Consider the following 19273-nt stretch of genomic DNA (forward strand, 5'->3'; position numbering starts at 1 on the left):
TGATGAATGGCTATAGCAGCTGTTTGCAAATAAGCAAGCCAAATTTCTGTAACCGAATGACTCGGTGCAGCTCTGCTTACCTTTTGTGCTATATGATATGATAGTGTTTGCTCCCTGGACTCTCAGACTGCAACATGAAATACCATTTGGTGTAAACCACCAATGGTTGAATTGACCATAAATGCACCACACGTTCTAATGACAGTGGAAAACTATGCCACCTATGAGTGCATGTTATTCTATATTCATTCTTTCAGCCTCCGAACTGCTTATCTTCACGAAGGTCGAGGGCGTGGTGCCCAGCAGTCTTCGGGCAGTATTTTATATTTTTTTTTATTGGACTTTTATGCCTCACAAATTCAAGATACAAATATTTGCACAAATGTGTGATGTGCCCACGTGACTTCATTGTGACTGACATTAGGAAAAGCACATCAGAATACTGCAGTCTTCATAGTATGTACCATAACATTTAGAAAAACGCCAGTGCTTCTCTGAAAGTTTGATGAAAATGTCTGCTCTACAATATTTTTGCTCCATAATTATAAACAGTTATTAAACATTGCACACTCACATTCTAATAAGTCCTTCCGCCTCATATAAAAATGTTCTTGTAGTACAATCTGTTTCAATGTTGTAGAAACAGCCTTGGCCGGTTTTGCGCATCATATCTGCGGTCCCTCTAGGACCTCCAGGAGACCCTGTGGCTGCTCGGCAGCTTGTGAAGGCCCAGGCTGGAGGCGGCATATTGGCTTGTTGCACATGGGGCAGACACTACGGATCTCTAACCATTTCAATAGACACCTGAGAAAAAACAGATGACAATTCAAGTACTAATCATCATTATGTCATTTAAAGGATATTGGTATAAAATGAACAATTTTACAAATTGTATTAATCTAAATTTTTTTAAACCTACACATTTATTTTATTTTCCAAATATTTGCATTTTTAATCTTTAGGATTTATTTTTTTCCGTATTCAAGGTAACTCCGCTGAATGGGGTGCAGTGGTGGCCCAGTGCCCTTGATTGACGAGCTGCCATCAGTTTTACTACCCCTGATATGAGCAATGACAAAACCCTAAAATCTATGACAATTCCAAATGTTAAGCTAAAAAAAAGTCACGTTCTCAATGCCATTCTGCACGAGTCATGTGCTTGTTCAAACATACAAAAATGTCACACCTGAATGTGCCAATATTTGCCTCCAGCACAACCTGACAAAATGGCCAAACTTTTGTCTGCTGGAGAACTTGAAGGCAAAAATCCACCATACTGTGAAATTCAGTCATTTCCATGAAGATTTTTTATTATTATTCCAATACCAATGCTTAGCAATTACAGAACTTACTTCTTATGAAAAGCATGTGAACATGGACACACTCCAAGCTCATCCCGGCTGCGAAACTCTTCTAAACACACTGCACATGTTTGCTGCAAGGGGAAAAAGAATGACAACAATCAACAACCAAAGAACAGGAATTTATTGCAGTATCTGTACACATCTGGCTGCTCAGCTCAATATGAGCAACATGGGATAATTATTGCTAATTATGCAAAATTGGTTTTATCCAGCAAATGCTAACATAACTAGCATGTAGCAAAAAATATAATGACAAATAAATAGTATAAAAATGACCTGAGCAACATTGCACATTTTGTTGTGCTGAAAATATGTATCTTTTCTTTTCCCACAACCGCCTTGAGTATAAATTTCTTTGACATACAAACTGGCAAAGTACAGAAACCGCAAAGATTAAGCGTTGCCCGCTGCCAGTGTAGCGATGCCACAGAATGACAACAACAAGGCTCTGAACAACAATCCTGCTTCTCTCCAGTTCTACTTTTAGTCATTTCTGTAATAATAACTTCTCTTGGAAAAATGTTGAAAACTTAGAAGCCCGACAAGCATCACTGAATGGATCACCTTTGACTGTACTATGAAGGTAGGCAGACCGAGGGGGCACGTTTTTCAAGACCACGCTGCCAAGTTTTGCTTTTAATCTGACCGAGTGGATTTAAGCTGGCACCCTTTCACCTCATACTGAACTTACCCCAAGAAGGCTCAGTTTCTTCCCTGCTCCTTTTAGAACAACCTGCAAGCAATGTCAAAAGGAATACTTTTAGACTTGCATAATATTGCAGTCTGATTTAGTGCAAAAGTTCGAATGAGTTACCTCATTATAGCCATAGTGTTCTCTCGCACTATGTCGCTTGAGTCTGTGAAAAACAATTATATTTTTAACGCATTTATGCAGCAATCCATAGTTGTGAAAATGACATCAAATGAACTCTGTGGATGCATATTGGTTTATTATCCCATCACGTCTAGTCATGCCTCGTGTATCAGCAGCGATAGTCCTTCAACAAGTCTTGGAATTCCTACAATGGGCAATTCATGTCAGAGCTTGTCTATCCAAGCTCACCACGTGTAGCACCTTTCAGAATTGCCCACCCCGTCTAAAGATTGGTCAGAACAGATGTTAGAACTGAATGTTTGGTGTGAGATATTTTGGAGGTTGGCACGGAAAGAAACTTTTCATCTTCTGGAACTGATGGCCCGGGTGGAAAAGATTATATAATGAAATGGGTTTTTTAAAATATTTGCTTGGGAGAAACCTGTTTGTTAAGCCCCAAACCTTGGTTAATCACACAGATTAAATTAGACTCCAATTCCTTCAGGGTTTATTCATCTTGTCATTTGTTAAACAACAGCTTCTTGTTGTAAATTGACTGTGAAAGGCTCCAACCGCATGACCTTGAACAAAATAAGCTGTGTTGATGCTGGATTGTAAATCAGTTCTATCTAATAGCAATGTGACGTATTTGTGAGATGAACAATCCAAGAAGTCTTTTGAGTTAGATTTTTATGCTCATCAAAAATTAAATTAGCTGTCTGGTTTTTTTTTTTCTTCCTCCACATCTTACAAATTTTCACTGATTAGAACGATAGAGAAAATGTACCATCCATTTTTTAATATGCACTCAAAATGAGGTAAAAACAGCTGCCAGACCTAACAGGACAAAAAACTGTGTTCCCAGATGTAACGCAGTTTGTATTTCAGTATGACAATTGCAGGTTCTTTGTGAATGGTGGCTATCACATACCTGACCAGGTAGCAGCAGAAAATGAGACTGAGCATTAGGATAAAAAGCCCGATGCCCAGAATGATGATGTATACATTGAGCGGCAGATGGAAGACCTCTTCAGACGTCATCTTACAGGAGGGGTCCGAGTTCTGCAATGCAAGGTCACACCGACACCCTGAAAAGATGGGGGAAAGTATAACAAGTAGTTCAATACAAATATTGAAGACAAAAAAAGTTTCAAAGATCAAATAACTACATATTTATTTATTGTTTTGTTTGTGGAATATGAATCAAACAGGAAAAATCATCATCTCAAGGGGCGGCCATTTTGCCATTTGCTGTCCACTCAAAATAACATCACCGTTGCCAGATCTCAGGTCACGAGCAATCACAGATCAGCTTCAGAAAATTGGTGAACTCATTTTCCACAAATGCAATATTTATCTGAATTTTTAATGTATTATGAAGATTTTTTTTCAGATGAGATTGCTTTAAAGTATGCATATGTATAACAACATAATACTGCATTGGTAATCAAAACAAATAGCACTGAGCAAAATTTAAAACTAGAAATTAACACTCACCGTTACACCACTGAAAAGGTTGCATCAAATTTGATAGATTGTACAGATGTTAAAAGTCTGAAAATTCTCTGGAGAGGTTGACCACTGTAAAGCCCAAAGGATGGCCTTCACAACTTGATTCCTTCCACTTCTTAGGGTCGCAGTCATTTAACCCAAAATTTGGGATGTATGATGTGTTGAATTCTTGTAGTCTGGAGGCAACCAGTTTCTCAAGTGGCCATCATGGGAGTAACAAGCTGCTCGTTTGTACTCCAATTACTTTATCGAGGATGATTCACCCAAAAATGTGGGAGCAACATCCTCCTGATTTCCCATGGGATGCAAATAAAATTGTTAAACGTCTTTGTCCTGCGTCACATTACCAAAGTCTTGAAGGGTGGAGACATGTGGAAAAACGATGTTAATATAGATCTATTAAAAAAAAAAAAATCTCTTTCCATATGTCTTTGGTTAGCAGTACCTGCGTTGTGCTTCGTCTCCCACTCAAAACATTGTCACGAGGTTTTCTCACTCTCGTTTTCCAGTCTTCTCTCCTGTTTTAGTTATCTAGGTGGCTTTCTTCCTTCCTCTCCGGGTGTGACAACCTGCCGTGGCCAATTATGGAGATACAAAGGGAAAAGGACATGGATGGCAGCAACACAGTCAGCCAAGCAAGCAACCTCGGTGATCTTGTGGAAAGCAGCTCTTCATCTCTTCACCTGCATTCCTGCTGTGAAGGCACAATGGTGGCTGGATGACATAACGAAATTCTGTAAAGTCAGGCTCCCGTTCTTCGTTTTTCTGTCGTACTTGTGTTGATTCTCGCCGTCCTCGTTTCTCTTTTCTACTTCACGTCTATGGAGCGCTCAGTTTGTAAACAGATCCAGGCTCATGTGATTCGCTCACTGCATCACAGCTCTGCTTTCAGTGCCCCCTCCTTTCCCTCTCCCCCCGCCCGCCCAACCACCCCTTTTGGGCTTTTCTTTCCACCTCCCCCACTTCCTTCTCCATTTTTTTGGTGGGGGTGTACTTTAAAAATATGTAAATTTAAACAAAAGAATAAAAGAGTATAAAGCTAAAAAAAAAAAAAAGAATAAAGTGAAGATAATATGTTCTTGGTAAATGTTCCAATTTAAACATATACAACATATGGTCATAGAATCTCATTCCGAAACAAATTGAAGAAAAACATTTTTAAGAAAAAATAAGGTGTTAATGCAAAATATTGTGTTGTTGATGTTGAGCATTTTTGCCTTTTCACAGTCAATAATTTTTAGTCTGGGTTTGGATCTTACTGCAAGGTTGTGGTGGAAAGTTGCATAATAAAGAATGCAGCAAGCACATGTCAAATTTCAGGAAAATGAGAACTGTTGGCATCCCAGAAGTCTTGAGCCAAACTAAATATCTTGCATTTATTTTTGGAGTAAGACGACTTAGTTTATGTAAATATATGCTCTTGCTCTTGTCCCCTAAAATGGTACACACGCAGGTATTCTCCAAATGTGATACAGTAAGTGCTACTCATCACAAAAAGTGTTTAAAAGTTTTTAAAACAAAAATTTTTGTTTGTAACATTAATTTACCAGACTCACGAGAATCAGGATCATATTATTCATAAAAATCAATACTGGACAAGGGGAACATTCATTTATTGTACTTCTGCCTACCCCTTACAGGCATGTTGAAAGGGACATATTAGTAAGGAGGTCTCATCATTGGTGTGTGTACCTATACTGTATTGTTGTTGATGCTGTGCAGAAAGAAAACCCATGCAAGCACACGGGGAGAACATACAAACTCAACATAGCATAAAGCAACAGCCATGATGATTTGTCTGGCGTTTCAAGACAATTGCACTCTTTGTCCAGCAGAGGTCAGTCGAGTTTCACGTTTGAAAGCAGTAACGTCAGGCACTGAAGGAGCAGAAGATGGCGCTGCTTTTTGTTGATATTTTTCAAGTTGTCTGGAAGCATGGACTAGAGTAGCGTGAAAGGTCACAACCACAGTCCAATTTCCTGTTCTTCAGATACAGGTAAAGTCTAAAGCGAAAGAATAAGGGTAAATTAACTTGCATTTAATATTATTAAATAACTTTTTTAACGATTTTGCAGTCATTTATTTAGATATGTGTATATATTTACATATACATATCAGCTTGGATAACCGCACAATATTGTTTCACAATATGGTTAACCAACTTCCACATGGTGGTCAAAACAAAGTGGCGTAATAACATGTAAATGTCGCGTCACGCTTCAACCAGACTAAACAAGCTATAACCAGCCTTCATCTGACCACTCCCCCAACTTCGCACATGTATAACGATACATTCCTGTCCGTTTGCTTTGAGCTCAATTTGTAAACTGAAACACAATCAGAAGCAAGTTGGACTTGTCTATTTTTTCTTTCTTAAATCCAAATAGCCTACTTTCAAGAAACTTTTTTTTTTAACTTTTATTCTTTGGAGAAATCACAGCCACAACAATAAGTGGCTATTATTCACCCAATGACAAAATGAAACGAAACACAAAAAACAAAAAAGGGAAACACTCCTTTGCATTAATTATACAGTACTATAATTTTATTGGCATAAACTCTGGCTATATTTGGCCCCTGAAAGACAATGACTTTGACATCCCTGCACCACAGTGACTGTAATCCTGATTTCTGCATTACAGTATTGTATGCTTTAAAATGCACCTGCTATACTTGACGATGCACTTGTTTGCATGTCTAATGATAATTTACCACGTTGCCACTAAATGAATGGCATGGATATTGGACTGCATTTGAGCAAATTCTGCATGCAAATATTGCCAGAGCAGAAACGTTAACTTCAAAAGAACCTACAAAAGAGCATGGTCGATTAATTGTGGCTCACGTAGACCTAAAAACGTTGTTGCTGGGTGAAGTCCGTGACGCCCTTCGAAAGATCCTCAGTGAATGACTTTGTACTAGGTTGTGTACTGTGCTCCGCTCAACACCAAATCCAGTATTTTTCCATCAAGTAGCGCGCTGGACCACGTGACTACAGAGGGTGGGTGAGAGGGGGGCGGGGGGGTGCTGTCATGTTTGCATCCTCGTTGACAGCAATGCCCCGAGTATGGCTCGGGACGGGCTAATCCTGCAATGTTCCACTTCATGATCTATTTATGATGCTACCGACGTACTTAGTATCTTAAGTCCACCTGTCATTTTTCTACCGTTGCCCATTCTGGAAGTCAAATTCTCCTCCAGGTCGTTTTTTGTAACCTCGTGCGTTCGTGATCGTGTAACCACTCCCACTCGTGGCTGGTGGAAAATTACCAGCTTACAAGCAACAGGCATATTCATGAATGGTACTTGCAGTGCAGATCATCATACAGACCAGCAAGTGTCCCTGTCGGAGGGACATGCTGATCTTTTTTTACATTTGAAAATATCTAAAATTGCTAGTTTTAGTGGATTGATTAAACAGCATCTTTTTTCTTGCTGCTTGGCACGTATGAGATGATAATGAGCTACGTAAATGACAGTGTTTTGTATTTTATGCTTCGATTACAGCAATGAAATATGTCTTTTAGATGTTCGCTATTCCGACACAGACTCATGAAGAAATCCATTCTACATAGGAGTCTGCCCTCTTTTTCTCTCCTGGCGGAGTGGTCGCGTGGGCGCTTGAGCCAATTGAAAGTGATCGACGGGTTCGCCGCAAAATGGGAGCTCGGTCGGGAGTTCTCCGCCAAAGCTGCAGCCAATCACGGCGCTTGATGGGCGGGACTCCAGTCCAAACTTTACGCGGCGCCATCGGCTGAAAACTAAACCGAGATGGAATCTCCCAGTCTGAACCGGTTTCAACCGGTTGCGAGTTAGTTGCTTGAGAGAGGAAAGGAGGCGCAGGCACACAACCTCCATACCGCCCCGCTGGAAATTTATTAAGAGTAACGCATTTATTAGGTTTGTGATTCAAGGTTTGTTTTGTTTCGTAAAATGTCTTTGAGCGACAGCTTGCTAGCTTTGCCTTGATAGTAGTTTGGGGATCCAATCAGTGGTCATTAGCAGACAGACATCCCTCGCTGCTGGAGCTGGACATAGTCAACGCTGCAGAAATAGGAAAGCTTTTCTTATCAATTGTGACTCTCAAGTGCTCACTATATCTTGTACGTTCTTTTGCTAACGCCACACTTTTCAATCAGAGCCTCGGACTATAGGTACGTAAACTGAAGTGAAGTGCAAAGCGCCAAGTTGTTGTAAGGCTAGCTGGCTTTATGTATGTTCTACATGTGCGGGGCATAGCTAGCGAATTTGTATTGTTTTATATCATGTTTGCATAGCTTTTCATTGTGCTCAGCAAACGGCTTTTGAATGACATCGATATCATACTTTGTGTAATTAAATAGCTACGCGTGGGACTATCGTGTGCTGTGGAAGTCATGCGTGTTGTCCGAAATGTGTTTGAACTTGGTTTAAAACCAACGGTGTGAGATTCATTCCACGCCCCTCCCAGCTCACCAGCATCACTTCGTACGACGTGATGGCAGCGGATGTCAAGTTGGTGTTGCTAGGCACTCACTTGCTCGCCACTGTTAGCCTTCTCTTTGTCACGTGTCACGCGTACGCGGCCAACCATCTTAAAAGCACAAACTGTAAATTTGGTGGTAAAAGCACTAAAACTCCTTTTACCTTACGCGGAGCAAATCGTTGGTGCTGTGGTGGGAGGGGTTGCCTGGACCACGCACGCCATTGCTGGACCACATGGGAACTGCTCGCCACTCCACAGCTTCACAAAATAGAGCCGAAGGGCAATTTATTGTTTCGCTTGCTGTGTGTGAAGTTGTGCAGAATGAATGCTGACATGGCTACAACTGCTGCTCGGCGCTGTCAACACGATCGTTAATTGCTCACTTGTCTTTTTTTTTTTTTTTTCCCGAGTTGGACTTTGGATGCGTTAGCTCGGTTTCTTCAAGGTGTAAACAAAGTGACGTCGACTTTTGTGTCAGACACGTGGTTCGGTTCATTACTTAATAATAACTAATGCGTAACATCAAGTAACCGTCCGTATTGTAATAAATTAGATAAATAATTTCTCCTTGCCTTGGAGAACACGTGACAAGAGCTTCTTTTAAACCTTGTACGTCTCAACGTCTTCAGATGTGTTGCCTGGTTGTTGACGGTTGGTTGGGGGTGATGTTGTTTCATTGTCAGCTGTTTGGAATTGTTTCAAAACGCATGGTGCACATGACTTTGCCCTGTTGAATGAATTCGGCGCTTCCATGACCCCCTCCTCTCTTTCCTGTCGTTGTTGCAGAGCTCTATGCCAGCAATTATGACAATGTTAGCAGACCATGCAGCACAGCAGCTGCTGGACTTCAACCAGAAACTGGATATTAACCTGCTGGATAATGTGGTGAACTGTTTGTATCATGGGGTAGGACCACAGGTAAATGATGTTGCAAATCACTTTATAAAAAATAATTTCCATGGCATAGTAATTTTCTGAATTTCAAAGAAAAATTATCTTAATTCTATAGTGTCTTGAATAATTCTATTGCAGCAAAGGATGGCGCAGGAAGTGTTGACGCACCTCAAAGAACACCCCGATGCCTGGACAAGAGTGGACACCATCCTGGAGTTCTCCCAGAATATGAACACCAAAGTAAGCTGAGTTCACTGATTATTTTATGTGGAAATTAGATGTGACTGATCTAATTGGCGGAAAAAAAATAAAGTACTATACTGTACAATGGAAGCATAAAATCAATCCATTCCGATACATTTTCAATGAGAGGGTTGTGAAGGCAGTCCATGACAGTGTGCTTTTTCCACGTTCACAAAAATCACAAATGTAAAAAAACAAAAGACAACTTTCAAAGAAAACTTCTAAAAGTGTACTTATTTTCTATAACAGTCAAATGTCATTGTGATTATCAAGGTGAGTCCCTTCACAATAAACTAAACATGGTAACATTCCGCAGAGTTCAGGCTATACTACTTTTATTGCCGATATATCTGTACAAACCAGCCAGGACGGAGAAGTGTTAAATTAGGCCTCTTTGGCACATAATTAGATAATGGAACTCGGATCGGCTGCTTTGATGCTTCTACTGAGTACAAAGGCCTCCATCATCCATCAATAGAATAAATTCTGAACCGTAAGGACTCTTCCAAGAACTTCTATTCTGAGCAACCTGGGGAGAAGGGCCGTAGTGCATTAAGATCTTGATGGTCATTCTTTCAGAGCTCTGGCGGCCTCTGTAGAGAGAAGAGAACCTTTCAGAAAGAATAGCATTTTTGCAGCACTCCACCAATCAGGCCTGTATGATAGAGTGGCCAAATGGAAGCAACTCAAAAGACATGTGGCAGCCAAAAAGCATCTTGAAAGACTCTCGGACTATGAGAATGAAAAATCTCTGGTTTACTCGGACACCTATTAGACAAGCACACAGCAAAGACAATGATGGAGGCGTCGTTCAGAACAAGTCTGAATGTTCTAGAGCAGGAGTCGGGATTTTTGGAGAAATTTCTGTCCATCAAAAACATTTGATGTTTCAGATTCACGTCTGTTACAAAGCAATTGTTCAATACTACGCACAGAATGCTAGAAAATCTACATGAAAGATGGGGTTCTGTCAAATTTTTAGCTAGAGGCTTTTCCATTTAATTCAGGATTGTCTGGTCATGTTTACCTTCCTTGTTGCAGTACTACGCCCTTCAGATTTTGGAAACCGTTATCAAAACAAGATGGAAAATTCTTCCCCGAAATCAATGTGAAGGTATATATTTTTTAACATTTTACTGTGACGCTCTCAAACCATTCAAAAAACTTTGAATCATGTCTTGTTACACCTGCCGGACTTTTTTAATTCACTGCTTTTTTATTGACGTTTGAAGTTTTTGTCGTAGCATCTTTTCTTTTTTTGTTTTCGTCTTAATTGAGCTGTTTTGTCAGTTTCTGATCAGAGTTCTTGTTACAGCTAAAATATATATATATAAATAGCAAATAGATCTTGAACCACTCAGTCTTTACGAAACTACGTTATGCCAATGGAGACGACTATAAATCAGCAATATGGTCATGCTCCTCAGCACCAAAAAGGATGCGAACAAATAATGTGCTGATGCAACCACCTGCAGAAGGAGATTTTGAAGAATGTCAATGGCAGGCAACTTTCATGTCAAGATATTTGGATATCACCTTTTATTCAATGCTTGTGTTATGTCTATTTTCCAGGGATAAAAAAGTATGTCGTCGGTCTCATTATTAAGACGTCATCTGATGCTGCAAATGTGGAGGTATACAACAGTCATGTATCATGCATCTTGTATTGTATTAAAAGCGGAATTTAGACCAACTAAAAAGTTTAATTCAGTCTAGTAATCCTAAATGTAATAATAGAATACATTTTGGCCACCTTTTTGTTTTATTTCATATATGTATACACAGTGGTGCCTTAAGATAAGAGTTTAATTTATTTGGTGACCAGGAATTGAAATGTCCTATGGGCTGGAAATAAAAACTTGTTTTTGTCTGATTAGTTGACAAATATTTGACAGATTTATTCAATATTAAAATAACCATTACTTACTTTATTACTCCTACCTCAAATCATCATATCGATATAAAAGTTTTTTTTTCCCCCCTCTTCTAAATCATAAGTAAATAATCTTTTTTGGTGGCACCGAGAGCCTTGAATATTGCTAGTTAAAATGCCAAACACCAAATATTGTCATTATTGTTGCCTTTGAAACAATCCAACAACTCAGCTGTTTTACATTTGTACTTTTTAGAAAGAAAAGGTGTACATTGGAAAGCTGAACATGATTCTTGTTCAGGTAAGTTCATTATTTCCATTCAAAATGAGATGAATAGGCTGCCCGCCAGTGTAGTGGCAAAAGACAGCAGCAAAGCATGTCAATTAAGAGTCCAAATTGCACATCTGTTCTTAAGTGTTTGAAGTGTAGTTGACAAAAACAGACGCTATATAACTTTGCGATGAAGATTTGCACCATCAGAAAGTAATAGGGACACATTTTTGAGTTATTTTTAGGATGACTTATTTTTAGCAAGTGTCACAGATAAAAATTCGCTCGGTCCATAATTTTCACCGCATTTGTCACACTGTCGAAAATGTTTGAATCCTTCTGTGTGTAGATCTTGAAGCAGGAATGGCCCAAGCACTGGCCCACCTTCATCAGCGACATTGTGGGAGCAAGCCGAACCAGCGAGAGTCTTTGCCAGAACAACATGGTCATTCTCAAACTGCTGAGCGAGGAGGTCTTTGACTTTTCCAGTGGCCAGATGACCCAGGTCAAAGCTAAACATCTAAAAGACAGGTTAGTAGAGTACTGTACTTAAAAGCGCAACATTGACCAACTGCTGCGTACTGTATTGCTGATAATATGCCCTTGTGTTTCTTTCAGTATGTGCAATGAGTTCTCCCAGATATTCCAGCTTTGCCAGTTTGTTATGGTATGTTCTAAATCCCAGTCCCTCGTCATAATGTTTTTTGTTTTTAAATCTCATCATCTTGTATTTTAGGAAAATTCCCAGAATGCCCCCCTGGTTCATGCCACTTTGGAGACCCTCTTACGTTTCCTTAACTGGATTCCTCTGGGCTATATCTTTGAAACCAAGCTTATCAGCACATTAGTGTATAAGGTAAGCTTGCTATAGATAGGTTGATTATATGGGGAAAAAAAAAAAAGTTTCACGTAGTTGAGTATCTCCTCTGATTCTTTTTAGTTCCTGAACGTTCCCATGTTCCGCAATGTGACGCTCAAGTGTTTGACTGAAATTGCTGGAGTAAGCGTCAGCCAGTACGAGGAGCAGTTTGTCACACTCTTCACCCTGACAATGTGTCAGCTCAAGCAGGTGACCTTGATGGCAAACGCAAGTGTCCTTTTTGGCTCATGCAAAATAGAACTCTAACCCAATTTTTTTTTTATCCAGATGCTTCCCCTCAACACTAACATCCGTCTGGCCTACGCCAATGGGAAAGATGAGGAGCAGAACTTTATCCAGAACCTCAGTCTGTTCCTTTGTACTTTCCTGAAAGAGCACGGGACGCTCATTGAAACACGGCTTAACCTCAGAGAAACATTAATGGAGGTAAGTTGCCGATCCAGAGGATGGACGGGGAAAATATTTCAGGATCGGAGCAGACAAACGGGGTTCTGATCTTCCTGTTCTGCTTCAGGCGCTTCACTACATGCTACTGGTGTCAGAAGTGGAAGAGACAGAAATCTTTAAAATTTGTTTGGAATATTGGAACCATTTGGCGGCCGAGCTCTACCGAGAAAGTCCCTTTTCCACATGCACGTCGCCGTTGCTGTCCGGAAACCAGCACTTTGATGTGCCGCCGCGCAGGCAGCTCTACCTGCCCGTCCTGTCCAAGGTACCACTCTTTGCTCTCGTGGTGGCAAATAAGACACGGACGGGTCTGATAACTTGTTAAATTGTTGTGCGTGCTATTGATATGGTTTTATAATTGTACATATTTTGGATGATCTTTTCATTCGATTTTCTTTGCGCCCACGCACGCCCAATAGGTTCGACTGCTGATGGTCAGCCGGATGGCAAAACCAGAGGAAGTCCTGGTGGTGGAGAATGACCAAGGGGAGGTAGTCAGAGAGTTCATGAAGGACACCGATTCCATAAACCTCTACAAAAACATGAGAGAAACACTTGGTAGGTCTCCCATATTCTGTCCCACTTAATGGTCTACACAAGGATTTGCTTCAGTGAAAGACTAATCATAAATGCGTGCTTCTCTGCAGTATACCTGACTCACTTGGACTATGCAGACACTGAGCGTATAATGACTGAGAAGCTTCACAACCAGGTGAACGGTTCCGAGTGGTCCTGGAAGAATCTCAACACATTGTGTTGGGCCATTGGATCTATCAGCGGGGCGATGCATGAAGAGGATGAAAAGAGGTTCTTGGTCACAGTCATCAAGGTCGGCTTAATATTCCTTCTTGATGAAGAATGCACCTAGAAAAAGATTTCAGTTAGTCGATTGTTGAAAACGTGACTCTTTTTTTTTGGGTCGCAGGATCTGTTAGGTCTGTGTGAACAAAAAAGGGGAAAGGACAACAAGGCCATCATAGCCTCCAACATCATGTACATCGTAGGCCAGTATCCTCGCTTTCTCAGAGCCCATTGGAAGTTCCTCAAAACGGTGGTCAACAAGCTCTTCGAGTTCATGCACGGTGAGATTTTGAAAGTCGCCCATTTTGTTAGTACTGTGTCGCGTAATAATCTGCTCACCGTCAATGGTCCTTTGGCATCAGAGACACATGATGGAGTTCAGGACATGGCGTGTGACACATTCATCAAGATTGCCCAGAAATGCCGGCGGCACTTCATCCAGGTACAGGTGGGAGAGGTGATGCCCTTTATTGACGAGATCCTCAACAACATCAACACCATCATCTGCGACCTACAGCCGCAGCAGGTCAGTTCAGACAATACGGAAAAAACGTCGTCACGCTCGACTCATCCGCTCACTCTCGTTTGCATCCAAGGTACACACCTTCTACGAAGCTGTAGGTTATATGATTGGCGCTCAGACCGACCAAGCTGTACAGGAGCATCTTATTGAGAAATACATGTTGCTGCCCAATCAAGTGTGGGACAACATCATCCAGCAGGCCACCAAGGTAACTTGAATATACTTTCATTGTCTCTTTCAGATATTTCAATACGGTGCGAGTAGAAAATATAAGTAAACCAAATACACCTTTGCATTCATTTCACATGTATTCCTGTTCATGCGGTTTCACTCGGCGTGTTGAACACTTTGAAGTCAACTAAATATCTGGCCTGAGGGAAACGCATTTTGTGAAACACTTTGACGACACGAGTCATGGTTATCGAGTTTCTGTTCAAATACATAACTCCAATTTCTCTGCGCTTTCTCCCGTTGCATCCACAATCAGAATGTGGACATTTTGAAGGACCCAGAGACTGTGAAACAACTTGGCAGCATCCTGAAGACCAATGTGAGAGCCTGTAAGGCTGTCGGACACCCATTTGTCATCCAACTGGGCCGGATTTACCTCGACATGCTCAATGTGTACAAGTGCCTCAGCGAGAACATATCTGCTGCCATTCAGACAAATGGTATGGGAGGTGTGTGTTCATTATGGCATTTATTGTATGTGATTATTGGACCTTTGGACATATTTGATAAGTATTCAAACTTGCTGGTATGAGTCATTATATCTTGACTATTATTTCACAGAATGGCATACTGACCTAAGCAACAGATAGATTTGCTGTTCTCATTTTACATGAGTAATCAAACACATAGTACATAAGTAGCTGACTTTTAAAGAGATTCACTGGTTTCTATGGTTAGACCTCAAGGCAGAGATTACCTTTACAAATTAATTTCCTTGGGATAAAGATTTGGGGGGGGGGGTCAACAGTGTAATTCAAAGCTGTATACAAATGCAGCTTAGTGCCTTCCACCTTATGCAAGGCAAGTGCGTAATTGAAGTGAAACGCAACTAAGTGATACATTTTCCTTAATTTCCCTCTTGGTGAGGATAAGTGGTTCAGAGAATGCGTGGCTGGCTTGATAAAGTACACGTAGAGTCTCATTGAACAACAAGCTTGTTTTGGTTGAAGTAAATATGACCTTTACGTATTTCCACTAATCCATTATGCCAACTTTGCGTCTAGACAGATCGGCATAACAAACTAAAAATGATCATATCTATTCAAAGATTCAAAAACAAAAAAGGATTCCATGAAAAACTGAGCATCAACAACAACCACTTTAAGTAATTTGCGCTTCTATTGTACTGGTTCCACACCAAAATGGCACCAAAAATCGTTCCCGTCTGAATTTGCTCGTATGTTTGACATGTGGTTTTGCGTGTGCAGGAGAAATGGTAACCAAGCAGCCTCTGATCAGGAGCATGAGGACTGTCAAACGAGAGACATTGAAACTGATCTCGGGCTGGGTCAGCCGATCGAACGATCCGCAGATGGTGAGAAACCACCACCACACACACGCACACACCCTTTCAAAATAAATCAGTCAAGTTCAAGCTTGCTGCTCCAAGTGGTTGATAAACGATTTTGGTGATTAATTTGATTTTGACGTATTCTCTACAGCTTCTCTTTGTGCTCTGCTCATTGTTCTGATCCATCCTGTTGTTTTGCAGGTCGGTGAGAATTTCGTTCCCCCACTGCTAGATGCCGTCCTCATTGACTACCAACGCAACGTCCCGGCTGCCCGTGAGCCTGAAGTACTCAGCACCATGGCAACCATCGTCAACAAGCTGGGAGGGCACATCACCACTGAAATCCCCCAAATCTTTGACGCTGTCTTCGAGTGCACTCTCAACATGATCAACAAGGTATGCTTGGACTTGATATTATGACATCACAGCCGCGCAGCCGAAGAAAGGTCAAATCAGTGAATGAACGAAGAAGCACTTGTATGAACTCCCGGGTGGTTTTTCCTCATTTCAACCCCACCCCAGAACTTTGAAGAGTATCCCGAGCACCGAACTCACTTCTTCTACCTGCTGCAAGCTGTCAACTCGCACTGCTTCCCCGCATTCCTCGCCATCCCCCCAGCCCAGTTCAAACTGGTGCTGGACTCCATCATCTGGGCCTTCAAACACACCATGAGGAATGTTGCTGACACCGGTAAGGACCCTGGCCCCTGCTTTGCCTGTTGAAATGTCATCGAGCAAGAATGCCAATGGGGGCACAGAATGCAGACAACAGTTCACTTCAAAAGGGCAACTCGCATCGAGACGTCGTGTGAGTTTATGTGCCTCTGTTTGTTTTTTTTTTTTATTTTGATCAGGTCTGCAGATTCTCTACACAATGCTCCAGAACGTGGCTCAGGAGGAAGCCGCAGCTCAGAGCTTTTACCAGACGTACTTCTGCGATATACTCCAACACATCTTCTCGGTGGTCACTGACACCTCTCACACTGCCGGTGAGTTTGCACGCAGCATTGTTGAGGAAGTTAAACGCTTTGCTGATGAATTGTGATTTATCTTTCAAATGGTTAGGCTTACCATTTACTTGTTTGCATTCAATTGATGCTCACAAAGTATGACATCTCAAAATTATTTGAGGGGGGGGGGGGGGGCAGGGGGTCTCATTGAATTCACCGAACGGCAATGACTAGCACTTGATTACACAGCAGAAGGTACTGGAAATATTTTAGAATTTATTTGACGCGGCAAAATCAGAAGAGCCGCATGTCAAGTTGCAGGCACAGCTGCTCTAAGAAACGACGCGTTTATGCACAAGTGTACGAGGTGGCGTCTCACTCTGATGTCACAAAGTGAGGAACCAGTCATTCTCTTGGATTTGTGAAGTGTAAATGACATACCTTTTCATCCCTCTTCTGTGAGTGACATTTGGTGCCTTTTTTTTTTTTTTTTTGTCTCTTCAGGTCTGACCATGCACGCTTCCATCCTGGCCTACATGTTCAACCTTGTGGAGGAAGGCAAGATTACCACTGCACTGAACCCCGCCTCTCCTGCCAACAACCAGGTGTTCATTCAGGAGTTCGTGGCCAACCTGCTCAAGACGGCCTTCCCTCACCTGCAGGAGTAAGTCCACACCGCACTGAAGCGCAGCCAGCCTTCTGCTTGGCTTCTCCCATCTAATGTCACTTGCGTGATCTCCGTAGTGCTCAGGTAAAGGTGTTTGTAACCGGACTGTTCAGCCTCAACCAGGACATTCCTGCCTTCAAGGAGCACCTTCGGGACTTCCTCGTCCAGATTAAGGTGAGACCTTGTGTATGGCTGGAGAGTGATTGAAACGGCAAAGTCAAAGTTTTGCTTACAAAAATTCAAGTTGTTCAACCCCTAATCTGCACCACACAAGAACAATAAAGGTACTTGCACTAATTTATGATTATTTACTTGGAGTAAAAATAAGAATGCTTACACAAAATCCCAGCCAATATCCAGCTAATCATTTGTAAATTAAAACATTTTTTCTGGGAAAAAAAAAACCAGCTTTCTGATTTGGCCATGTTTTATAAAAACGTTGCTTTGGCACCATCTGGTGACATTATGATGCCAAGCAACTACATTTAACTGAGCAAGTGAAAACTTCATTGAGTCTGGGTTTTTGCTTTGTCTAAATAGAATAAAAAGTGATTGATCTCACAGTTTACATTTACATAATGCTCGTATAATATCATTAATTTAAATAATAAATATATACAGATGTATTTAAAAAAAAAAGTAGCCGACTATTGAGATTGTTGGCAATTGCGCACAAATAAGTGTCATAAGAATTTAAAAGCAGTAAGAATAACGAACTGGTGTGTGGCTCTACAGGAGTTTGCCGGCGAGGACACGACGGACCTGTTCCTGGAAGAGAGGGAAGCGTCGCTTCGTCAGGCTCAGGAAGAGAAACACAAACTCCAAATGTCGGTTCCAGGCATCCTCAACCCCCACGAGATCCCAGAGGAGATGTGCGACTGAGCCCCGCTTGCTCGGCGGTCTCCATCGAACTGTCCAACTAACTCAACTAACCGCAGCAAAGACAACAAAAGCCAAGAAAGGCACTTCAGCGTAATGACGGATGGGAGACTCCGCCCCCTCTGCAGAGTGGATGCTGGTCGTGCAAAACAACGCCAATAACATGTAAATGAACCCTGGCCCTTTTTGCATAATCTACGTTTTGTATAGAGACCCCCACCCCCCTCCATCTCTTTCCACAACTTGCGGTTGTTTATCAGTCTGGCTTGCTGCTGAACTGCATGAACAAGTCATCCATTACGAATTTTGTTGGTTATTTTTCACCTCCCTTGCTTTTTCCGCCCCATATATTTGTTTATACATAAATATATATATATATGTGTGTGACAAATATATATATATTTATATACAGTGAGAGATGTTTTTTGTTGTTGATCTGCATCAAGACTTGTAGAGTTGGAAGGTCTTTTCGAGGCACATACACCGCTTGGTGGGAGAATGAATGGAACGGCTAATGAATGAAGGCTTAAAAGATGTCAGCATCTTTTCTATTGTGACTTGTGCGACCTGACTAAGTTGTTTCAACACTTTTCTAAGGAACGTGACAATGTGCATATCATCCCAATTGTATAGCATCTTTAATACCATGGGAACATTTTTTTTTTTTCCTTCTATTGTTTCTTTTGGTGTGCGTGCGCGTGTGTGTGGGTACTGTCGCGTAGTCGACATCAGGCTTTTGTTTTCCTCTAAGAGGATTGTTGCTCATTTGTGAGCCTCCATGAATGGGATGTTTTAAAGTGGCAGAGGTATTTATGGGTTCTTGGTTGACGGCTTTCAATGTGTTTAGTTGTGCTCATTTAGATTGTTTACCATGCAGTAGTGCTTCAAGACACTACCGATAGAGCAAAATGACAAATAATAAATCGGGTTTACATTTAATTTTGTATTTTTGCATTTTTCATTCGTTCATGTTGAGTTCTGTCCAAATAAACAATTAGGCTCAAGAATGTATAAATTCCTAGCAAGTACCCAGTCTCTAATGGTAAATATCCCTTCTCAAGGTGTTACATTTGTTGTGAATTTTTTGAACTGATTAAAACGTTTAGAGTTTTACAGACGTCTTTGCTTTCTTTCATCAACTACATCATTGGAAATGGATGCATAGAAT

At 41.2% G+C, this 19273-nt stretch overlaps 2 protein-coding genes and 1 long non-coding RNA gene across 7 annotated transcripts; 1 reads left to right on the forward strand and 2 right to left on the reverse strand.

The window, feature by feature from the left end:
• Positions 1-337: 337 nt before the first annotated feature.
• On the reverse strand, positions 338-4547 carry LOC125978472 (RING finger protein 122). 2 transcript variants are annotated; one of them, XM_049735858.2, is made up of 7 exons: positions 4374-4547; positions 3676-4259; positions 3110-3266; positions 2179-2221; positions 2056-2097; positions 1353-1435; positions 338-804 (listed from the first exon to the last, which is right to left on the reverse strand). In XM_049735858.2, exons 2-7 carry the CDS (start codon positions 3698-3700, stop codon positions 666-668), a joined length of 489 nt encoding a protein of 162 aa, XP_049591815.1. In that variant the 5' UTR covers positions 3701-4259; positions 4374-4547; the 3' UTR covers positions 338-665. The 2 variants fall into 2 exon arrangements, with proteins under 2 accessions (XP_049591815.1, XP_049591814.1); XM_049735857.2 differs by having other exon boundaries at positions 3676-4547.
• A 739-nt stretch (positions 4548-5286) lies between these two features.
• Positions 5287-7288, reverse strand: LOC125978475 (uncharacterized). Its single transcript, XR_007485042.2, has 2 exons — positions 6505-7288; positions 5287-5693 (listed from the first exon to the last, which is right to left on the reverse strand). It is a non-coding gene; the product is annotated as an uncharacterized lncRNA (long non-coding RNA).
• Positions 7289-7443: 155 nt separating this feature from the next.
• xpo1b (exportin 1 (CRM1 homolog, yeast) b) lies at positions 7444-19218 on the forward strand. 4 transcript variants are annotated; one of them, XM_049735831.2, is made up of 25 exons: positions 7444-7590; positions 8942-9073; positions 9188-9289; positions 10334-10406; positions 10865-10926; positions 11422-11466; positions 11786-11967; positions 12055-12103; positions 12173-12292; positions 12377-12505; positions 12584-12742; positions 12831-13028; positions 13183-13321; positions 13411-13592; positions 13689-13845; positions 13927-14090; positions 14161-14295; positions 14575-14767; positions 15527-15633; positions 15811-16005; positions 16132-16300; positions 16464-16598; positions 17064-17223; positions 17304-17400; positions 17962-19218. In XM_049735831.2, exons 2-25 carry the CDS (start codon positions 8948-8950, stop codon positions 18106-18108), a joined length of 3225 nt encoding a protein of 1074 aa, XP_049591788.1. In that variant the 5' UTR covers positions 7444-7590; positions 8942-8947; the 3' UTR covers positions 18109-19218. The 4 variants fall into 4 exon arrangements, with proteins under 4 accessions (XP_049591788.1, XP_049591790.1, XP_049591787.1 ...); XM_049735833.2 differs by having other exon boundaries at positions 7529-7844; positions 14575-14758; XM_049735830.2 differs by having other exon boundaries at positions 7530-7844.
• Positions 19219-19273: the final 55 nt, after the last annotated feature.

Source organism: Syngnathus scovelli, chromosome 12 (assembly GCF_024217435.2).
Source record: "Syngnathus scovelli strain Florida chromosome 12, RoL_Ssco_1.2, whole genome shotgun sequence".
NCBI classification, from domain to species: Eukaryota; Metazoa; Chordata; class Actinopteri; order Syngnathiformes; family Syngnathidae; genus Syngnathus; species Syngnathus scovelli.